The sequence below is a fragment of the Macrobrachium nipponense genome, chromosome 17, assembly GCF_015104395.2.
Source record: "Macrobrachium nipponense isolate FS-2020 chromosome 17, ASM1510439v2, whole genome shotgun sequence".
In the NCBI taxonomy this organism is placed as follows: Eukaryota; Metazoa; Arthropoda; class Malacostraca; order Decapoda; family Palaemonidae; genus Macrobrachium; species Macrobrachium nipponense.
Window position 1 is genome coordinate 44,106,586 of NC_087210.1, and position 24,122 is coordinate 44,130,707.

The window sequence follows — 24,122 nt, forward strand, 5'->3', positions numbered from 1 at the left end:
TCTATCTGGGGATTCAGATGGATTCTCGGGGTTTTCAAGTATTTCCTTCGCAAGAGAGAATCGTGAGAGGCTTGGAAAAAGTCTCTCTCTTCTTAGGGAAAGAACGGACTTCGGCGAGGGAATGGTTAAGCCTGCTAGGCACCCTTTCCTCGCTCGAACAGTTCTTTCCTCTAGGAAGACTGCATCTTCGCCCTCTTCAGTTTTTTCCCTAAGGAGATCTTGGAACTGGAAGACGGGACTTCTCTCCGACAGTTTTCTCCTTCCAATGGAGATGAAACCACACCTGCAATGGTGGTTGTCCCCTCTAAAAGAGAACAAGGGAATTTCTCTGGAAGTTCCGAACCCAAGCAGAGTGTTGTATTCCGACGCATCGGAGAAGGGTTGGGGAGCAACACTAGGACCGAGAGAAGTGTCAGGCACCTGGAAGGCAGCACAGGTGTCCTGGCACATAAATTGCAAAGAACTTCTAGCAGTTCACTTGGCGCTAAAGTTCTTCGAACCCTTTGTGACGAACAGTGTGGTCCAAGTGAATGTGGACAACACTACAGCCCTGTCCTACATTCGGAAGCAAGGAGGAACGCACTCAGTGTCGCTTTACGAGATAGCAAGAGATCTGCTAATTTGGGCCTCACAAAGAAACATCTCCCTCCTGACAAGATTTGTTCAGGGGACGAGAAACGTCAGGGCGGACAGACTGAGCAGGAGAAGCCAGGTCCTTCACACAGAATGGACTCTTCATTCAGAGGTGTGTCAGAGTCTTTGGGATCTTTGGGGCACTCCTCACGTAGATCTGTTCGCCACATTCCTTTCCAAAAGGCTGGAAGTCTTTTGTTCAGTGGTGGAAGACCCAAGAGCTCTCGTGGTCGACGCCTTCCTGCTGGACTGGTCTCATGTGGACGTGTACGCTTTCCCCCCTTTCAAAATCCTGGGACAAGTGTTGAGAAAGTTTGTAGCGTCCAACGGGACAAGGATGACCCTGATAGCCCCGTTTTGGCCAGCACAAGATTGGTTTGCAGAGGTGCTGGAGTGGACAGTAGACTTCCTAAGATCCCTTCCAAAAAGGATGGATCTTCTCAGACAGCCACACTTCGAGAGGTTTCATCAAAACCTCCCCGCTCTCGCTCTGACTGCCTTTCGACTATCGAAAGACTTGTCAGAGCGAGGGGGTTTTCTCGCGAAGCCTGCAAGCGCTATCGCTAGAGCCCGCAGAGCTTCCACTAGACGAGTCTATCAGTCGAAGTGGGAGGTATTCAGAAGGTGGTGTAAGTCTAAGAAGTTGTCCTCCTCCAGTACCTCTATAACCGAAATCGCTGATTTCCTTTTGTTCTTGAGAGAGGTCTCTCATTTGTCTGTATCGACGATCAAAGGATACAGGAGCATGCTTTCGGCAGTATTAGAAACAGAGGCCTAGACATTGCTGAGAATAAAGATCTGCACGACTTGAATTAGATCGTTTGAAACGACAAAATCGAAGGAACTAACTCCTCCCAGCTGGAACCTGGACGTAGTTCTCAAGTTCCTTTCGTCTGACAGATTTGAGCCTCCCCACGTAGCTTCGTTCAGGGATATAACAAGAAAATGCTTGTTTCTCCTATCTTTGGCGACAGCCAAAAGAGTTGGCGAACTTCATGCCCTAGAAGATGAAGTCGGCTTTAACAAAGACTCGGCCTTTTGCTCGTTTAGAACTCTTTTTCTAGCGAAGAATGAAAATCCATCGAATCCCTGGCCCAAGAGATTCGAGATCAAAGGCTTATCGAGTCTAGTAGGGAGAGAAACAGAGAGATCTCTTTGCCCGGTAAGAGCCTTGAAGTTCTTCTTACAAAGAAAGAAACAAATGGGAGGCTCTAGACAAAGTCTTTGGTGTTCGATTAAGGACCCCACAAGAATCATGTCTAAGAACGCATTAGCTTTCTTCATTAGGAGCGTCATTACGGATGCTCACAAGTTCTGTCCTGACGACTCTTTTCCGCTTTTAAGAGTAAAAGCCCATGAAGTTAGAGCAGTGGCGACGTCTCTCTCTTTTCAGAAGAATATGTCATTAAAGAAAATCATTGACACAACATATTGGAGGTGCAATTCAGTTTTTGCATCTCACTATCTTAAAGACGTTCGCGTGACCTACGAGAAATGTTTTTCTCTGGGACCTTTTGTATCGGCGGATACAATACTGGGTACGGGAGCAAACACCAATCCTTAAATTTGTACATACCTTCGACTAGATATGTTCTAGATTTCTGCTGACAAAGAGGGCTCGGTGCTGCACTGGCAGCCAGTCACTGTTGTTCAGTAAGGAACTCTTGTGATATCTTTTAGGGGAGTATTAAAATTTTTTTGAGAATTTTTGTATGAATGAGTTTTTCGTTTTGAGTTATGGGTTGTTTGTTATGAGTTCGGGGATAACTCAGAACAATTATATATACTAACATGGTGGTTAGGATCAGGTGGTCGGGATTGGTTATGCTCCTTCACAAGGTGTGTTGTCATAGAAGTGGTCCAGTACCCATTGACAAAGTCCTTTTAGGCTCTGCCGAGTAAGCGGTTCTTATACCCATCGACAGACCCACAAGAACTCTAGCCATAGATCTAATATCTCGCTAAAGTCTTGAGGTGATGCAGACTACCGGGCTACAGCCACGAAGTCTACCACCTATCAGGTAGGAACCAAGGTTTTTTCTTTTATACCTACAACATATGTTGTTTACCTGTCTATTCCATATTAGCTGTCTCTGACCCTCCACCAAAGGGTGCCAATCAGCTATGTATATATCTGACAGGTAAGTTCATTGTATGAAAATGATATTGTTATAATACAATAAAGTTTCATACATACTTACCTGGCAGATATATACATAGCTAAGACTCCGTCGTACCCGACAGAAATTCAAATTTCGCGCCACTCGCTACCGGTAGGTCAGGTGATCTACCTGCCTGCCCTGGGCGGCAGGACTAGGAACCATTCCCGTTTTCTATCATATTTTCTCTCTTCCACCTGTCTCCTGCGGGGAGGCTGGGTGGGCCATTAATCGTATATATCTGCCAGGTAAGTATGTATGAAACTTTATTGTATTATAACAATATCATTTTTCAATGCACCCAAAGCATTAAAAGTAAGGTTTTCTTAGGATTTTTGACGATGTTCCGGCTTACGACGATTTTCGGCTTACGACGCGTCTCAAGAACGGAACCCCCGTCGTAACCCGGGGACCGCCTGTATACTCTATCACTAGTCATAGTGTGTATCATTATGGCATAATACCCTGCTAGAAGACCAGGCTAAAGATATTTCTTTGATATTAGTCTGGTCAATGTGGGGTGCTGGCACCCACCATGGAGGGTAAATCCTTTGAGGACTCGACAGCGACTACCAAAAATAGGTTTTTCCTACGTCAAAACATGTTTTTTAGCTACGGTACTATACTGCTTAACTAAAAATAAATAATGTATATCAATACAAAAAAGTATATTTCTTGTTATATAAACTATTGCTATGCAAAATGTAGACAAAAAAAGAAATAATTTGCATAAATAGTGCCAAGAAAAATAAACAGGAAATGATTCAAAGAGAAGGAAAGTCGCTTAATTTTGTAGCTCACGACTGACTCTTGACTGAACCTGAATACTTTACATTTTAAAGTCTTTAACCCATTTATATTTATTAGGAAATATAAGTTAGGATGTTTGTTAAGTGTTCTTTTAATGGCAAAGTCATTTTCCATATGCCTATTTTTGAATGCCTTGTATTTCTTTATTATGGCAAACACTGCTGCATATATTTGTTCTTCAAGTAAAATTTGTTTTAATTTTATCTCCAGGTAAAATCTCTGTGGTCTAGTATAGAGGAAGAAGCAGGAAATAAAGGTGGTGCACGCCTCATGAAAGGTCCACGAAGAAAAAAGAAACCATTACCCCCTCCTACTGTTCCTGCTATGCCCACTCCACCCAACATTACTGGCATGAATCCTCAAGCTTCCATGGGCGTGGGTAGCTGTAGTGTGGCTAGTGTACAAGTCAATCAGCCAGGGATGCAACATCATTGTATGAAGCGTATCAATCACATGCCACCCAAGCCAATTCCCCCATCAAAACCACCAATGATGGGTGCTCCACCTCACAATCACATTCAGCAACCATCACCACAACTTCCTGTAAATCATCCTCATTGGCTGAGCCAAGGTCCTCAGTATCCACATAATATGGCACCATATCCTATGGCTCCACCTCCAGCTGCAGAGTATTATCCAATGCCAGGTCATTTTATGGCTCAGTACACTCCAGCAACCATGGGTACATCTCCTTAAATTGTACATTATTTTGATTAAAGATTTTTTGTAGATACTGCATATTCTTCCAAGTATCCAGACATACATAAGATTTATTTATCACTTACACTTTCAGATGTCTTACTTGGATGGTGTTGTTTGGAAAGAAAATATTCCTTCAAATATGACAAACGGAGGTCTTTTAGTTTGTTTCTTCAAACTAATTTCTATATATTTATGGGCACACTCCTTACTGATGAAAGGCTCAGTGAAACTATCAGAAGTGGTATTTTGCACCATGCAGTTCTTCATGGATGGCTGGAATGTTATAGTACTACTGATTACCAGTTCACTTTAGCAATGTAAGTTTCATTTTCCCCAAGTTTTTTCCACATATTTACATTCTCTGCTGTGAAATATCTTTGCTTTTTGTTCATGGTGATTGTCATTTTTGTTATTAGATTCTCTGAACACTGATGAATTGTATAATTATTTTGGTTTTTCATCTTTTAAATACTTGTATGTATAGTTTACTTAACTTTTTATTTAAAGCAAAACAGTAATTTTTATATTGGATTTCTAGTGTACCCTGAATTATAAAATTATCAGAACTACAGTACACTGGAGTAGACCATGTGTCATATAATTCCCACCATATACTACCTGTATTCTGGCATGTATGAGTAATGTTTGGAAAACTAATATTAATAGGCAGTGTTTGGATTTCCTGTATTTTCCAAGGAGATGGATGTTTTACTGCTCTAGTTATGGCCTCTGTAAGTTGATTGGCTCTAATGGGGTAATGGTGGTGAATGGTCATTTATAAAATCATCTGTCTGTCTGATCAAATGGTTGTCTGGTTAGTAAGTTTTTTGCATTTGTAGAGTTCTGAATAGTCACGGGTCATGATGTAGGGGTAAGGGTAGCTCACCACTTTCAATTTGTACTCAATAGATATGTTTGGAAAAGATTTAAAGGCTACAACGCGTACTCTTAAGTTCTCTATAACGAAGCAAATCTCAAGTTCTTAAGACTATTTGTCCTACCTATACTGTACATGTACATGTATTTGATGATTTTTAGTTTAATCATTGTTGACCTGTCACTGCCCAGTATCATTCAATATTTTTTGGTAGCGTAGTGGCCGTCTGCCCTCAAAGGAGTTACACTCTCAAATCCCCCCTAGGGCTCCATAAGACAAACCAACCAATCTCAAATAAATCTCTTATAAGCAGTTGGTCATGGCCAGAGGAATATCTCCTGTCCACAGTGACTACCTCATTTCCCTTCATCCTACTCACATGTTGGCTACTGGTCTGTCCAAGGGTTCACTTATCCCCAGGTTTTGCTATGAAAAATGTTTTGACAGGTTTTTTTTTATCACCATAACTTTAAAGCTACGTACTGTTTTAAGATACGGTGAAGAGTCTTAGTTCCTTCAACTCTGATGGTTCTGTAAAGTAATGGGCAACATTTGTCTTTCCTTTTAAGAGGAAAAAGCTCCCATTTGATTTGGCTACCCAATTATTTGGGATCCTTCTGAGAAAACTCTTGGATCTGGACAACGTTTCATCACTTATACACATAGTTGTCATTTTATATTGTCTCTTGGGCTCTCATTCCTGCCCAAGAATGAGTCCCTTTTAAAGGGAAAAGGGCCTACCTTGAACCCCAGGAATTTGTTCCTGGGTTTGAGTCCAGGAGTCCCATATACATATCATAAAAATATTTCTTTGGATTCATGTTTGTGGAATTTTCCACTTTTGCAAAACATTTATTGAACCTGATAAATAAGGAAAGACATCATAGCTAGGACTGGGTTTATATCTGAAGCTGAAGTGGAAACTGGTAGGACCATCAACTACCCAATAATGTTCAGACCTAAGGGATATCAATCGATATCTCAAGGGTGGAACTATTCTTCAGGGCTGGACCATGGATTCCAGGGGGGATCTGGGTCTGGGGATAGGACTCTTGGCATTCTATCCGGTTTGGGAGTCAGTTCTCACTTGTGCCATTGGTGAAAGAATAAACTCCATGAAAGGCTGATGATATTTTTTTAAGCTTTTCAGGAGGTTTTTTCTATTTTTCTCTGTAATCTTCATGGAAAATATAAAGATTTGAGTACCCATGGGCCTTCTGATGGTACAGTTGTGACACAGTTGACGACTGCTGGAACCCCCTCCTCTAACCACCCTTGCATAGTTGTAGATGACAAGTAAAAACCTCTTGGTAGATTCTAATGTAATATTGGAACCATAAATGGCAAAAGATAACTGATTCAAAGGTGAATAACTCTCCCAATCCGTAACACTGGCATCACGCACAAAGCAGGCCCCAAAGAGGAAAAGAAACTTCCGACTGGACCCAACACTGGTGCATTTTGACCACCTTTTTGGAACAGAGAACAGGTCAAGATTTCTGATCCTTAAAGCAGAACATAAAATTCCAACTGCTATAATTGAAAAAATAGTTTCTCATTGGACAAGTGGATTTCGTGCTTGGCTACTAATCCTGTGGTTCAAAGTTCGGTTCTCGGCTCAGCCAACACAGATCCCACAATACGCTGTAAGTCCCGTTGCTACGTAACCAATTGATTCCTAGTCACGTAAAAATATCTAATCCTTCGGGGCAACCCTAGGAGAGCTGTTAATCAGCTCATTGGTCTGGTAAAAATAAGATATACTTAACTTGCAGTTGAAAACAAATTACTAAACCTGTGTCCATCCCAAGAAATGGACTGCAGATATAACAAAACTAATGAGTGGGTTACTTGAAGTAACCACTAAAAAACAGTCCACTGCCTTTTTGAACATAAAAGAAATTAATGGCATAAAAGTAACAATGACAAGCCATGAAATGAAATTATGTACAAGAAACGGTGGTTAGAGGAGGGTGAAGATCTACCTCTAAGACACTTGGTACATGACTCCCTTAAGCTAAGGTATAATATCCATGACCTAAAAGTTTATTCAGTTCCAAGCAGAAGGGATAAGAATAAACAAATTAAAATTGCAAAAGTAAAATTTACTGGCAAAAGTCTTCCACTCAAAATTAAAATTCTTGGGCAAACTAGAGAAGTACGCCCATTTATACCAAAACCACTTCAGTGCACACAATGCTCAAAATTTGGCCACATATACAAAATATGTCATAATAAGACAATATGTGCAGTCTGCTCATCTAAAGAGCATACTACAAATTGGAATTGTAGTCCTCCAAAGTGTTCCAATTGTGGGTTAGTTCATCATGCTAGATCTAAAGAGTGTTCCTTTTACCAATACAAGCCGGAGCTTAAACTGTTAATGACTAGAACAGGAATGACAGCTAAAGAAGTTAGACTGGAGTTAAAAGTAAGGAGGGTTCTTGATCCATCCAAAAATCCCTCTTTCACAAATGTAGTTATAAACCTAAAATTTAATCAACATAATATCAAGCAGCAGAATAATAAAGATATGCAACAAATCCAACGTGCTAATAGTACTAATATCCAAAATAAGTACAGCATTCTATTAGCTCCTCAATGGCCTGGTTGGCTTGATGTTGGTCTGCCACTTTGGTGGTCGTGAGTTCGATTCTCGGGCATTCCATTGAGGCATCATAAGAGTTGTGCATTTCTGGTGATAGAAGTTCACTCTCGACGTGGTTCAGAAGTCACGTAAAGCTGTTGGTCCTGTTGCTGAATAACCACTGGTTCCATGCAACGTAAAAATACCATACAAACAAACAATACTGCATTCTATTCACTGCTGTTGCTATTAACATTGAAGATTCTGATAGCTTTGCTATGGGAACTCCAGTGGAAGAAGAATCAAGTATCTCCAACTCCTGAAATTACCAAAAGAAAAAAGATTCCTGGAAAGAACTCTGCCTAAAGGAAAAAAATCAAATGTTGAGAAGTGCAGTCAATTCAAAGAAACCCTACCTGCATCAAGTGAGGAGTTCAAAAAAGAAACTGTGCTGACTTCATCACAACTGAAGGTTCACAACTGCCCTCCATCCTTATCACATATGAAACAAGGTAACAATCAACAACAGACTTATAATGGACTAGTTAACCACTCTAAAACAATCCCAACCTGTGACACTGATTACAGTAGTACATTTCCTTGTGTGGCACTAATGAAAATTGGACTGTTGATGTGAATCAAAATGTGTCTAATACACACCAATCTTCTACTAAACTGAAATCTTTTAACAGCAAATCAATATGTTCCTTAAACCAACATTCCTTACTGCAGAAGACAAAAAACAGTTGAAACAAAATCAGAGGTTTCCAATGCAGGAAAATCAGTCTTTAGTAAAGGGGTCAACACTCCAGTCAGAAAGACTGAACCAACAATTATCAACAACAAGCATGCTCAGTTTTGTGGTTGTAATGAGTGCTTTATAAGTGCTTGCAACCAATTACCAACCAAAACAGAAGACTCAATCTGGAATTGCATAAATAATTTTGTTCGATCACAAAAATGTCCTATAGCCCACCATCATGAGGATGGACTAGCTCTGAATATTTGCAATACAAGAAGGAAATAATTAAATAAAAAATAGGCACATTAATAATTTCAGTAATGAAAATCGGTCAACTGTATAAGTTTAATTCTGAACAAAGCACCTCAAATATGTATAAACCAAGAGACAACCTGCAAAATTTAAAACCTATACCACCCAATAATGGATCATAAAATAATCCAACGGAACGTAAACGGGCCTTTGACACGTTTGCAATTGGGTGAACTACAAAGAGTCCTATGGGACTACAACCCCATGTGCATCTGCATACAACATTTAGGGCCTAACTCTGCACAAATCTGGCACTACAAGCTTGCTTGTTATTTGCCAACAGATGGAGGAAAACTTGGCACTGCTATATATGTTCACAACAGTGTAACATATGAACCTTTAAATATACCAGCTTTGTTCTATCAGATAACAGCCGTCAAACTATATATGCCTGATAAAAGTATGATACTGTATGCAATTTGTACAATCAACCAAGCTTACAATCAACCAAGCTTCCATTCAAACTTCAGTGATCTATCTGAATTAATTAACTGTTTACCTGACCCCCTACTCATAGTAGGAGATTTTAATGCTTATAGTCTCCTTTGGGATACCAACCACTCTACTGACATAGGGGCCAACATAGAGAGGTTTGTTGTGGAGTATGACTTTTGTTGTCCAAATGAAAGTGATGTTCCAACATACTTCTCTAATACTCGTTAAACTTTTTCCTCAGTTGACATCACATTATGTTCAGCTGATATAGCTGAGAGATTCAAGTGGAATGTTCTGGATGACTCATACACCAGTGACCAGTTCCCCATTGTCCTAAATTATTTAAATAATGCCCCAATATCACCACCCGTAAGATTCAATAATCAACATGCTGTTTGGGATAATTATAATCCATACACCTGTAATAAACCACCATTTCCGCACACTCAGATCACAATACCACATGAATTTTTCACTGACTTTATAATAAATGCTGCTGACAGAAGCATTCCTAAAACTAAGCCACACCCCAAGAAATCCTCTATTCCATGGTCCATGGTGGTCCCCAACCTTAACGACCTTAATAAAGATCAAACATGTATTACGTCGTAATCTTAGCAGACTTAAAACCCACCTGAAATCCCTCAGCAAGAAGCCTTACAGTGTAAGTATTCTAAACAGTATGGTGACAATAAATATAACAATCAATTACATCAAACCATTGTATAATAAATACACTGCCAAATTTCACAAAGTTGTAATAGTGGGAAAATAATTTGTCAAGCTTATCTTCGAATCTTATGGATAGAACTTTCCTGACACGAGTAGATTCGTATTCAGAATACTTTAATTTAGAAGAAGGAATTCCTCAGGTCAGTGTCTTGAGTTGTACTTTGTTTGCCTAGGCAATTAATGACATCACCACTCAATTACCAAATGGAGTTGAAAGTAGCTTGTACGTTAATGTCTTTGCCACATACTACACAAGTAGCTCCCAGAGACATGCCCAAAGAGCCATCAATACTGCCATCACAAATATAAGTAAATGGGCAGATTCAGTTGGATTTCATTTTTCAACCAATAAAACAAAAGCCATTGTTTCCTATAAAGACAAAAGGTGGCTATAAAAGACCAAGAAATCAAACTCCAAATATATAACACTGAAATTGAGTTCTGTGCAAATGTTAAGTACCTAGGAATAATATTTGATCAACATTTAAACTGGAAAGCATGCATCAAGTATATTAAAGCCAATGGCATGAAAGCCCTTGCCCTATTAAAGAAACTATCTCATTCTACATGGGGAGCAGGACGTGACATCATGCTGACATTATATAGGACATGAGTTAAATATATAATAGACTACTGCTGTCCTATGTATTCTTCAGCATCTGAAGTAACATTAAAAACTGGATGCATTGCACCATGAAGAAATACACTTAAGTATTGGTGCATTTAGATCATCCCCAACAAATTCCCTTTTAGCAGAGGCAGGCATACTACCTTTGAGACATCACTGCAACTCAATAACACTATGTAGAGGCCTTTCCCTACAAGCAGGATCATCTCCTGCAGCTACCTGCTTCCTGAATTATAATCCTAGGATTGAACTTCATGGTGCTAGCTCCTCCCCAAAAAGAGCCAAATACTTAACGAACTCTTATAACACCAATTTTCCCTCCAACAATAGAAGACACACCACTGTGGACTCTGAAACAAATGAAAATATGCACCACTTTGTCTTATCTTCTTAAACGAAATATGACTAACACAGAGATGTACTGCCAACATGCCCTAGAGCACATCCGAAGAAAAGGAAACCAATTCATGATATATACAGATGGCTCAAAAAACAATACTGGAGTAGGAGCTTCAACTTTCTTGAATAATAAGTTAGTCAAAGTAAGCTTTCCTTTAATATCATCCGTGTTTACTGCAGAACTCTCGGCCATACGAGCAGCACTTGACATAATATCTGAAAGGCAAGCAATCTCTTCAATAATTTTCAGCAACTAATGTAGTGCCATTGATGCTATAAACAAGTACAAATCTTCAAATCAACTTGTCAAAGAAATCCAAATAAAAATCCACCTGCTCCAATCTGGATTCCCAATAAAAATCTGTTGAATTCTGGCACATTAGGAATTGAAGGGAATGAAAATGTAGATTTTGCAGCTAAACTAGCATGCACTATTACCCCAACAATTTCATATGCCCCTGTATCAGACTGGATAGCATCTGTCAAATCTTTAATGTATCAAGATTGGCAAACAGATTGGTCTTCGGTACCAGTATCAAACAAGCTGAAAAATATAAAATCTGAGGTATACCCATTGTTTTCATTGTCTCAAAAAGCAAGATCTAAAGAAGTAATATTAGCATGACTCCGCATAGGTCATACTAGATTTTCTCATGGTTATCTAATGACAACTCCACATTCTGACTCAATGAAATGTAATGGATGCCAAGTTCCCATGACTGTCCAGCACTTACTCGGTGAATGCCCAAATTGGATTCAGCAGAGGCACATTTATTTTTTTGAGATCCAACAATGTTAGGAATTCTCACTGAAGGCAGGGATTTCTCACTTAAAATTATCATGTTCCTTAGTAAAGTCAATTTTTTGAATAAAGTCTAATTTTTTTTCTCTCTCAGGTTAATTTCTGGGAACCAGCCTGAGAAGAGGCTTTTTTAGGCTTTTATCCTATCCTATCCTTAAAGGGAAAATCCCCTTTTCTGAAGGGAACTAAGTTTTTTGGCCAGTTCAAGCCCTCAAAGTTTACCTAGATGTCATGCAAGCATCCCAAATGGTCTTTTCAAAAAAATTATTTATTTTACACCCTAGCTCAAACAAACCACTTTATCTATGTGAGCTGAGAATTATTTTAGTGACTCTCATTAAAAAGTCAGACTCTCACTTCTTTCTTAAGTCACATGACATCCAAAAGGTGAGTACACATACATTGTTTACTTTCTTTGGAAATGTTTCTTTTGTAGAAGTCTCCAGTGCACGGGGTGCTTATTAGAGGCAGTATTCTTAAACTGGTGCAATAATCTCGCAGCCAGACCGTACATATTAGGTAAGTTAATTTAGAACCACAGGTAATGATAAAACATATATAGCTTCATGTGTTTCCTGTTCTTTATTTCAAAACCCTAATGGGTGTCCAGGATAAGGAAAATAGTTGGTACTGTCGCTTTACCTTGGATAAAAAATGGATATCTGGAATAAAGAAAATGGTCGATAACCAGTGGCTATACTTTGGACCAAAAATTTACGTATTGGGATTTATTTAGTAGGAGCTAAGCCTTTTCATCACCTTCAAATTTCTTCTGTAAGCCTCTTTGAGGACGAGCAGTGGCTACACTATAAAACAAAAAAAGTTTAAATGTAGGGAAAACCTATTTTTGGTAGCCACTGTTAGTCCTGAAACCCACCCACTATCCCTAGCAAAAAGACATTGGACTGGGGTGAACATTTATGCGCAGCCACCGGTTAATGGCGGCATCGGTTAATGGCTATCTCGGTTTATGGCGCTTGTCTAGCGCTGCGGTTAACTGGATTTTCAGTGCCAATTTCCAGTTAACTGCACCCATCTCTGGTTTACAGCGCCGATCTCCAGTTAAGAGCAGCACTGCTCTCCGATTAACAGCGCAGATATCCGGTTAACTCTGCCATTAAGTGGGTAATTAGTGCTGTTATCACTGAATTTCAGGTAGCGGCTGTTTTCCCTTAGCAGCGTTGGCCAGGAACAGAATCCCCACCTTAACCGGGAACTGCTTGTATCTTGAACAGACCTGGCGTTTAGGACGAAAATAGCCGACATACATGCTGTCATGCCTGTGCAAGTAGGATGAAGGGAAAACCCATGTAGTCTCTGTGGGCAGGCAATATAGCCTCGTCTTGAGTCCTTTGCATTCTATCGCCGTCCCAACAAGCACTATTCTGGTCAAGACCAACTATAAGAGAATTCGAGATTTGTTGGTCTGTCATGTGGAGCCCTGGAAGGACCATGTGAGTGCTCACAGCAGTTATGAAAAGATAGGTTTTTTTGATATGTCAAAACCTTGTTTTTTTCAAATGAATTAAAGACATTTTTGCTATTGCTTTTGATATTAGAAAAATAAGCTTTACAGTCGAGTTCTTTGACAAAGATAAATTTTGTTTATAAAGATGCAGTTTGTTTGTCACTCTTTAGTGGTAGATGCATAAGACAGGCCATTGCATTGGTGTACAGTCCTAGAGACCAGACATAATTTATTTTTGATATTTAATCTTTTTATGATTATTAGATAATAAAAGTACAGGGAAAGGAACTGTAAAATAACACCTTAGCCTTGCCCTCTACTTGTTTGAATTCATTTAGTTTTCCTAAAATTAAAAAGATTCAAATTGAATTTACAGTTTCACCTCAAATTACCAATTGCTGTTGGAGGCCCCTGCCTTCTGATAAGTAACAAAAGCCCTATAATATTACCTGAACTTGATTATTTTCAAGGTATCTTACATCTGACAGCAGTTCCCCATAGTTCCTACTCTAAATTAACCAGTGGTTTTCACCTAAATTTAAGATTTAGAGATTTATGCAAAAATATATCACATCTTAGATGGTAGCCTAAGAGAAAATCTTCATAATAATGTAGCAGGAATAGGATTTACATTACAGGAGTCCCTGGTTATTTGGGGGGGGGGGGTTGGTTTCCCTTTCCGTGGGGTGCCAATCAGCGCCGTAAGCCCCATAACTCTATTATTGACACCTTATGGTGCCAATAACCAAAACTCGGCTGGTTATGGCACCATAAATCGCCGATTTTATGGCACTAGACAAGCGCCATAAAACTGGATCACCGATAACTGGGGACTGCCTGTATCCAGTTAGCTTTATCTTAATTGAGTTATGTAACATTTGTGAGAAAATAGGTCAAGGTTATGGTAATAATTATGAGTTAATATTTTGATACATTACCATTTTGTAATTGAACACTTGTTCCTTCAGTCACTGTAGGGCTGCTATTGTGCAAAACTCAGAGATTAAGTGTGCTGCAGCATTTTGCTCACTCAGCTTTTTGCATGTGAGTTTGGCTCATACCACCTTCCATGATCACAGCCCTTATAGGACTAAAGAATTTGGTTGGTCGCTAGACATATGTGAAATATGCAACATGTTTCAGGCAGCAAGCTTAAATGATGAAAGAGCTCGCTTGAAGCTGGCCCTATGGGTCATATGTTTCAGTAGGGGTACAGACGGAGGAGACTGCATCTTTCAGGCAGAACTCTGGCAGAGCGTTTCCCTCCCTCGCTGAGCAGAATCCATGTTTGGGCCAATACCTCAAAGCATTGATTTCTAGAACCTCCCATGTTGACTCCTCCAATGGTTATGAAGTCTTTCCTTGGGTGAGACATCATTAATATCGGACATAAAGCGAACATAGCTACTGAAACTGTCCTTCTGAATCCACAAGGACCAGGGACACAGTCTTCTCCTTTACATTAAAGGGATGCCTCAGATGAAAATCCTCCCTCTCCCATGCAGCAATCAGATATTTAAAGGGATCATGACAGTCCACCCAACCTCGTCTGGAGTGTCTATCTTTTAGAGATATAGTAGTTTATCCAGGACTTTTATTTTTCCTGTTAGTGGTGATACAACTACCTTGGCACAATCAGTTTATGCAGGCATTCCTGAATTTTGGGAGGGAATTATGAGCAGTATTAAGGATTTTCTTGCTACTGAATGCCAGTATATCAGTGATGCTATCCAAAATTTCCAAGAGAAAGTCTGGTTAGTCCTGGATACTGAATTAAATGTAATGTATAAAAATTTCTCAGTCTTTAACCCTTAGGAGCTGGGGTAATATATCGATATGCAACAACCCAACCCTGGGAAAACTTTTAGGCCGGCAAATTTACAAAAAAAAACACATCAATGGAAAGAGGAAGATATGCAAATGCACATAGTGAAAGAAAAAACATTCTAAACAAATTTCCCTACCTTTAATGAGAAGTTGAAAATGGCTATTTACAACCCCTTGTGGGGCCTCGTTTACAAGACAATAAATTTTTTTACTAATATATGTTTTTCTAATAAATAATTTTATTTTATTTTGTAAAATTATAATTACAGCTCACACAGTATCAAAACACATATGCAATAAAATCAGTAACAAATCCTTAGTGTATTGGTTGAAAAATATTGACATAAACTTACCAAGAACGAAGATTCAGTAATTTTTTATTTGTACATGTTTTTTCTAATATTTCTTTGCTCTCTTTTTTACAAAATTACATTTGCAACTGACATAATATCATAAAAGAAGAGAACAGAAACCCCTTGGTATGTTTATGAGCAAATTTACAAAAAGACATCATGTGAGGGAGAGATGCAGTACATTCTCCCTTCAAGTCGGAAGCAGAACTGAAGTCCTGAGATGCCCACACGTGATTTTAGCCAGTGTAAAAGTTGCCATTAGTGAATGTATGGGCTATAAAAGTATTGACACTTTTTTCCTGCTTGATTCTTTCAAAATCGATGGCGCTTAATATTGTTTATCTACAGGATCAATCCGTCCACCACCCCAAAGCTGTTATTGCTACTCCTGAGGAGCACTCCATCCATTAAGGGTTAAACGAGAGAATAGAGAGACTGCACAGTCTGCCCGGGCAGATTGGTTCTCTTACCAAAATACTTAGGTCATGGAACTGGATAATAAAAATCCCAGCCCAAAAAGAATTTGAGTAAGTTGTCTATATCATTGGACTGTAAAACTTCAAATTGAAAGGTAATGCAGACATTGATATCCATCCTTGCTGATACCTATAACCCTTGGGGTGACACCTCAATGTGTCTCCTTTCACCTGATGGAAAATACCTTATTAACTCCTTATGTCCAGGCTTGATAATGTGAGGCATAATAATAGCTCTAGAAGTTTGATCCTGTGCCCTTCAGGTGAGAATCTATATTTCATGTCATGCAGTTTGAATGAATTTTGTGGAAAAATATTCAGATTACTTGAATAGGCCATAAATGACTTATGGCAGCATAAGCATCACAGTACAGGATAGAGGGAGATCAAAGTGACATGAGATTTGTTGGGGAATGTATTGGACCTCCCTATCCCAGGACGTCTATATATTTACTCATAAATATACTACCTAGAGAATGCTGTTGGTTTTAGTTCATATCTTTTATGATAGTATAACAGCTATAATTGTAATTTTTGCAAACTGGAGTACAAAGAAATACATATTAGAAAAAACATTTATAACTCACTAAAGCTATTGCGTATCCCATCTCAGTACATCTCATTAATGTTTCACCGTAAATATACTTTAGTACTCAGAATTTGCTACTGATTTAAGTTCTTATCTGTTATGATATCTTGTGAGCTGTAACTTTACAAAATAAGATAAAAAATTATTAGAGAAAACTTCCGTAACTTGGTAAAATAAGCATATATTTAAGTGTCTTGGAAAAGATGCTTCTCCTGGGATTGAAGATATTAATTTTCAACTTCCTGTGGAATGTATACAGATGTTTAAGAATTTTTTTTCTTAGACCATGTGCATTTGCATATCTTCCTCTTTCCAGTGATAAGTTTTTTATTCAATTTGGCCAACCTTTAAGTTTGACCAGTCTAGGGGTGTTCTTAATGTTTATGTCAGCTCAGCCTATAATAGTTAATGAAAGGAAAACTATGATTGAAATTGAACATGTAGAATTTTGGGACAGATTTGATTTTCATAATACTGAATGGCACTTGGTCCCTCCGTCAGTTGGAATTTAGAAACTGCTGAAGATGTTTATCCTATCTTTGAATAAAGCAATGAAAGCCATAGAAGAAGCTTTTTTCAATATTAATGGTAAATATAATTCTGCAACAATTTTTGAGAACCAGTATGCTCTCTGGGTGGCCTCAGCCTTCTGTCCCTTCATTTTCAAAACAACTAGTCTTGTGAAGACATTATATAAGAATTTTGTGGTAACTGGGAAGCAATTGTTAATGGCAGAAATAAAGCCATTTGTCTCCACCTTCCTAGTATTTGACAATCCTACAAAGGAGTGGGCAAAACTTTTCCTTCCCTTTGAGAGGGAAAAGCAAAATTTCACGAGCTCCACCTATGTTATGACTTCTACTACCATGCTGGGAGTAGTTATTAGAGAATCTTCCAGAACAGTGTTTGCTGCTGTAGCTAAAACATTTATGCAAACCCTATGGTGAGCACACTGTGATTTTCTTGAGTGTTGCATCATGGCTCAAAAGGAAGCACTGGGGGACTCCAGTTTAATGCTCCACAATGTAACCTCCCTATTACATTCTTCCCCTTTCTGTTGTGATCTTTTTGAAGAATCTGCTGTCTGTTAACTCACTGAATGATCCCGACAACAGAACTGTACAGTATTACTCCTCTTGGAAAAGGGGAACCCAGGAAACAATGCACATGAGAGTCTTCTCAAGCAGAAGAAGGCACAGTATGACTCACAGCCATACAAGCAAGCAGTCATTCCTAAAGGATCCTTTCAACAACAAAAAGGGGACAACAGCAGCAACAACATCCCTTTTGAAACAGACAAAGACGTTCCTACCAGGGAAAAGGGAAATCAACTTCTGGACTGCCTATAAAGGGCATGTGAAGAGGTGAAGCCCAGTAGGGCTTACATGGTTGGGGGTCATCTTCTGCAGCATCACATGCATTGGAAGTCCTCTCCTTGGGACCACTGTATTAAATTCAGCAGGCTTAGGGTAGAAATGGTCTCATCCTTCCCACTCTTTTAAAGGATTAAAAAAAGAGAAAACACCTCCTTGCAAGAATAGTGCAGAAGGTCCTCTTAAAGGGAGGCATAGAGAAAAATGCATTTATTCACTGCCAAGCATGGCTCTTGAGCATCCCCAAGAAGGATTCCTCTGAAGAAAGGTTGACTCTTAACCTATCAAATGTGAACAGACATTATTTGGTAAAGTTTCCGGATGACTACTGTTACCCAGGTACATTTGCCTATTCCTCAAGGGACTTGGACAGTCTCTAAAGATATAAGTGGCACATACTAGCATGCCCCTAACACTGTTCCCTTCCGCCCTTTCCTAGTGTTTCAAATAGGGGAGGAAATATACAGATTTAAAGTTATGCCTTTGGCGTTAAACATTGTCACTAGAATTTTTACAAAATTAGTAGTAACTGAGGAAAGAAGGAATTCAACTGGTGTTCTGCATAGGCAATTGGCTAACCGGGGTGTCCACCAGAGGGGAGTGCTTATGAAACCAGACAATGGTAGTTGATAGACTCCAGTCAAAATATTCTCTAGTAAATTGGAACAAATCCCACCTTACACCCAGCAGATGTTTTTTGTGGCTGGGACTTTGTTGGAATACTCTGCATGGTCAGATGTCTCTTTCCACCAAATCAGAATAAGGAAGGACCTGAAAAGGTTCCTTGCACAGCCCAATTTTCCAGACGACAGTTCAAATGAATGCTGGGCCTATTACAGTTTACATCTGGGGTAGATCCGATTCTCAGACTGCAACTAAAAAATATAAATAAATTTGGCTCTCGCATGCGGGAAAAAAGCTTAGCAGTCACCTTCATCCGAGGAGTCAGAGTGGAGAAGATACTATAGACATAGACCTGGAAGAGGTCTCGGTAAAACAGGTCGACCTGACTCCACCATTGGTATGAGTGATAATATGCATGGATCCTCCTTGACAGGCTGAGGAGTCCATTGGGAGGATTGTCAGGTAGTGGGAAGTTGGTCACATGTACTGAGGAAGGTTACATCAACTTCCTGGAGCTGATGGCTGTCTTTACTCAGAAAACTGAAAACTCCAAAAGGGGCCCATATTTTGTTGGTCCTAGACAATATGACTGCAATGTCTTTCATCAAGGAAGTGGTACTTGTCTGCAATTTACCTCATGTGGGGTCTCTATATATAACAGCAGACTATCTGTCAAGGAATACAACAGCCTCGACCGAATAGATGTTGGATAAAGACTCCTTTCAATTGATTTGCAGCCTCCTTCCACATCTGGAAGTGGACCCGTTTGCCGCAAGAACCATCAACTACCAGTGTATGTGTCTCCAAACCTTGACAATCAAGTACACACTATTGACAAGTGAGGCATTCCTACAAGATTGGAACAAATGGAAGATGATATACCTCTTTCCTCCATTGTCTCAGATTCTGAAGATTTTGAACAAAAATACTATTTTTCAGTGGGAGCACTTAGTTAGTAGCCCCAAATTGGCTGAACAGTCATTTGTTCCTTTTCTTCAACAATGGGCAAAGAAATATACTATTCCATTACCTTGTGCTGTTCTATCCCAGACAGTAGGAGGGAAAGTCATCTGCACATCCTCCTTTCTGAACTGAGACTTTCTTTCTTGTGTGGATTTTTAAATCCAGTCTATTGTGAAGATTATTCACCCAACATTGCTCGGTATACCTAGTAAATAAATTACAGACTTTGCCTGTTTGAAATTACCAGTCCGTATTTAAAGTCCATTTGAGATCTCTTGTTGAAACAGTCCTACATTTTCTTATATATCTTTTTGAGGAAAAGTGCTTTGCTATTACAACAATCAGGGCATACAAGGCAGCATTGTCAGAACCCTTGCTTTATTGTTTTTTAGTCGATTCTAAGAGAAATTGTTACTTCTCTTCTGTGGTCTTTTGCATTGCAAAGACTGACTTTTGTAAGGTTTCCAATTACCTGGTCCTTGAACAAGGTTCTTAGACTTCTGTCATCCCCTCTTTACAACTACAACTCATATGCTTCAAAAGGCTTTCTTCTTGACTTTGTTGTCATTAGGAGCTTGGATTAGTGAACTGGGCTCTCTTAGATGGGAACACTGCTGTATAACTCATATATTTACCTGTCACCTAGCCATCATTCTTGGCCAAACAGTATTCCAGATATGATATTATGCCAGGTTCAAGCACTCAAAGTTTACCTAGATGTCATGGCAAACATCCCAGATGGTCTGCTTTTTGTACACCCTAGCACAAACAAACTACTCTCTCTGCAGGGGCTGAGAATTATTGTAGCGTCCCTCATTAAAGACACAAACCCTCACTTATTAATAATTTGAATGACATAGGGAAAGTAAGTTCTGTATATTGTTGGCTTTCTTGTGAAATGTTTCTTTAGAAGTGTCTGGATGTACAGGGTGGTCATCAGAGGCAGTATTCTAGAAACGCTATTGCCATGAGCTCAAACAAATTTCTTCTTGATGTGGTGGTCATGCTAAGATGTTGCTGGGAAAGGCGCAATAATCCCACAGCTGAACCCTGCGTGTTTGGGTAAGTCACCTTAGAACTAGTACTTGTCTTTATATATAGTACTATGTATGTATATAAGTTCATGTGTTTGTTTTGTTTTCTTTGTTGCAAAACCCTGATGGGTACCTGGAATGTGGTTGATAACTTGTGACTTACCTTGGACCAAAATTTCATTTTGGATACTATTTGGAATGATTTATTAGGAGCTAAGTCATTTTGTCACTGTCTGTTTCTTGTACAAGCTACTTTGAGGATGAACAGTGGCTACACATCAAAAAACAGGTTTTTACATATGAAAAAGATATTTTTGGTAGCTGCTGTGAGTCCTCAAATCCACCCACTTTCCCTGACAAAAAGGCATGGGACTGGGATGAGCATTTATCTTGTGCAGGCCTGCTTAAGTAATGAGGTACAGTCAAACCCAGTTTTCATACGCTTCTCTTTTCTGACATTTTGGTTTTTGTAGACTTTTGTCTATGGAATTTTGTATCAGTTATCACTCCATCTGGGGTCCAGCATATGACCAGGCCCTGTATCAAGCCAAACAAAGTATCCCATCTTCTTTTGTGACCTATTCTGTTTTTTTACTTTTTTTTGTGCTTTTTTGTGTTTTTTTATTCGGATGCAACTGCTAAGCAAACCATCATGGGGCCAAAGAAAGTTCCAATTGCTAGCCCTCTGTAAAAAAAGGCAAGATACACTATAGAATTTAAGAAAGAAAGAAATAGCAAAGTGTTGGAGGAAGTTGTATGCCGATCTCAGTGAAAAAATGCCTACAACAAGCCTTGGTGTTAGTGAATTTAAGGCCATCAGAGGTCCTTGATACCTGAAGTCCTTCTGGAGGGAGATTCCCCTTCCTAACAAAACCTCTCTTCCTCCCTCTCCCCTCCTCACCGTCTTCCATATGCTAACAAGTGTTTTCCATAAAGGTAAAAGTGATGTTAAATGTTCATTTATTCATTTTATTAATCATTTCTATTTATTTCTCATTTTTTTATGTATGTAAAACTATTTATTCCCAGTAAAATGTATTTTTTTTAATACAGTATTTTTGGGGGGTCCGGAACGCATGAATTATATTTACATTATACCTTATTGGAATTATTGTTTTGGTTTTTGTACATTTCTGATTTCGTGGGAGGTTCTGGAATGGTTTATGTATGAAAACCGAGGTTCCATTGTAAGTGGCTGACATATGTGCTGTTGCCACATCTATGTATAAAGGATAAAGAATGAACTTAGGTAGTCACTATAGACTAGGAGATAAAGCCTTCTTGGTTGAATCCTTTATTTTTTATCACTGTGCCAACATGCACTATTCTGGCCAAGACCAAGTAGAAGAGAATTCTTTGAGATTCGTTTGTCTGTCTTATAGATACCCAAGGGGGACCTTGAGAGTTAACTCCTTGTTTTTTCAATATATCTCAACCCATGAGGCAAAAATGGTGATAATCTGGACTGGCTGTCAAAGAAAAAAACTGTATACAATGCTACAGATGACATAATATGTTTGTAATTTGAGAACATGAATACAGGAAGTCCCTGGTTATTGGCAGGGTGGTGATTAGCAAAAACCGCCATAGACTAAAACTCTTCGATTTATGGTGCATATGGCACCAATAACCGGTTCATGGCACCGGTAACCAGTTAATGGCACCTTTGTTAGGTATATTATGGTGCCATAAGGCACAAATATCTGGGACTTGGCATGTTACAGCACCATAAATCGCAGATTTTATGGCACTAGACATAAAACCGGATCAACATTAACCGAGTCTACTGATAACCGGCAACTGCCTGTAAATAAAAGTTTTCCATTGCATTCATACAATAAGCTTGTAGCTTTTGAAGAAAAATCTGTTGGACTGGGTGCAGGCAACTCAAGAACCAGGTTGATTTGCCTGGCTGAAGAACAGATATAAGTACAGTAATAACAATTTGAAGCAGCAGAAAAGCAAGATTATGTTTTTCTTGTCAGTCATCTTGGGGGTTTCAGCTACATTTTAGTTTACCTTTGGCATCAACTGCCTTAGCTTAACAATGGTGTCATATACTAAGCATTTCAGCTGCCGTGTCCAACTGGTTTTTGCCAATAAAAAGTTACATAAGAGTCAGACAAAATTGGTATTTTGGCAGAAGGCGTTTGACACCCCGACCTAGTTGGCAAAAATGTGCATTAATGCTTAGTATTGATCATTAACATGATTATAAGAGTAATTTGAGAGTAGACTAAAGCATATTAAGCAGGCCCACTAACAGTGATTAGAAAAACATAATCATACAAATACCTCCCACTTATTCATGGTATGACATTAATAGTATACTGTACTAGAAGGGCCGACCCCAAAAGCCTTTGTGAATAAAGGGTTGTATGTACAGTCTTCATCTCTGTCTCTCTGACTTATTGTTTCATAAACACACACACACACACACACACACACACACACACACACACACACACACATCACACATGGATTTTTGATAATTCACATCGATTTGGGAGAGTGTTGGGCTGGTATTTGAATGAGAATATTAATTGTGTAATATACTGTTCCATGGAATAATTTACATATCTTTTAACAAATATGCAAACACAATTAGAACCACTGTAAACTCTGCAGTTTTAGTATTGCCTAAAGTAACGTTCAGATACTTACGGTTACCATCGTTTCCTAAATCATCGTCTGTTGCTTCATATTGTCTCACAAATTTGTAACAATGAACCATTAAAAGTCAGTTTCCCCATAGGGTAAATTTGAAAACTTTTTCAAAAATCTTTATTTCTGACAATGATGAGATGTTATTACAGAAAGTTTGAAATTTCCAATATGTACTAATAATAGGTTATAGTATTGGAGATGCGCCGTTTTAGATATTCTGGAGAAGGTAAATTTGTGAACAAAGTATAAAGTAAAAGATTTTCATTTTGAAATTTTAGGATCCCATTCTTTTACATCTAAAATTCCATTTAAACTGATTTATTGAGTACTTTGTTCACAGTGTTATTGGTAAGCTTACTCAGGACTTATGAACATGATTTATTTTTAGCAGTCAGCTATGGTTTTTGTTTTGGGTCAAGAAAGGGTTTTAATCTTTGAAAAAACCATTTCATCTTTAACAGTGTAAATTTCTGTGAATCTGCATGTGCTATACATACATATAAAACAATTGAGTTGTGGCTCTAATGCTCTCACCACCATAACCTTTTCCTTTAATGCATAGTCAACCCATACTGAACCATCATGTACTAGGTATAATCCCCTATGCCCCTTCTATTACTTTATTTAGGCCTCTGTAACATATTTGTTTTCCCCTTCAAACATTTTAGCACAAATTTTACATACGTGAAACCCCAATCCTTCTTGAATGGAATTGAAGGAAATATGTTAAAATAGAGTAAATAGTTTAATGGCTGTGAAATCATAAGGCTAGAAATCATTTAAACAAAAGAATACATATTGCTGTTCATCGTGATGGTGAACCAAGTCTCAGCTATGTAAACTACCTCTCCTCCCTCCCTTCTCGGTGGCACAGCAGAGCCTGGAGCGCACAGATCCTGCGACATACTACATCAAGAGATTCTTTGGTCA

General features: G+C 38.8%; 1 protein-coding gene across 1 annotated transcript in view; it reads left to right on the forward strand.

Annotated features, from left to right (window-relative positions):
* The window catches only part of LOC135196204 (uncharacterized), a 346,278-nt gene that overhangs the window by 236,734 nt on the left and 85,422 nt on the right, over positions 1-24,122 (forward strand). Inside the window, exons 8-9 of the mRNA XM_064222815.1 lie at positions 3,813-4,284; positions 4,396-4,621. Of these exons, the coding sequence (XP_064078885.1) occupies positions 3,813-4,284; positions 4,396-4,621 (698 nt within the window). The remainder of the gene's footprint in view (positions 1-3,812; positions 4,285-4,395; positions 4,622-24,122) is intronic.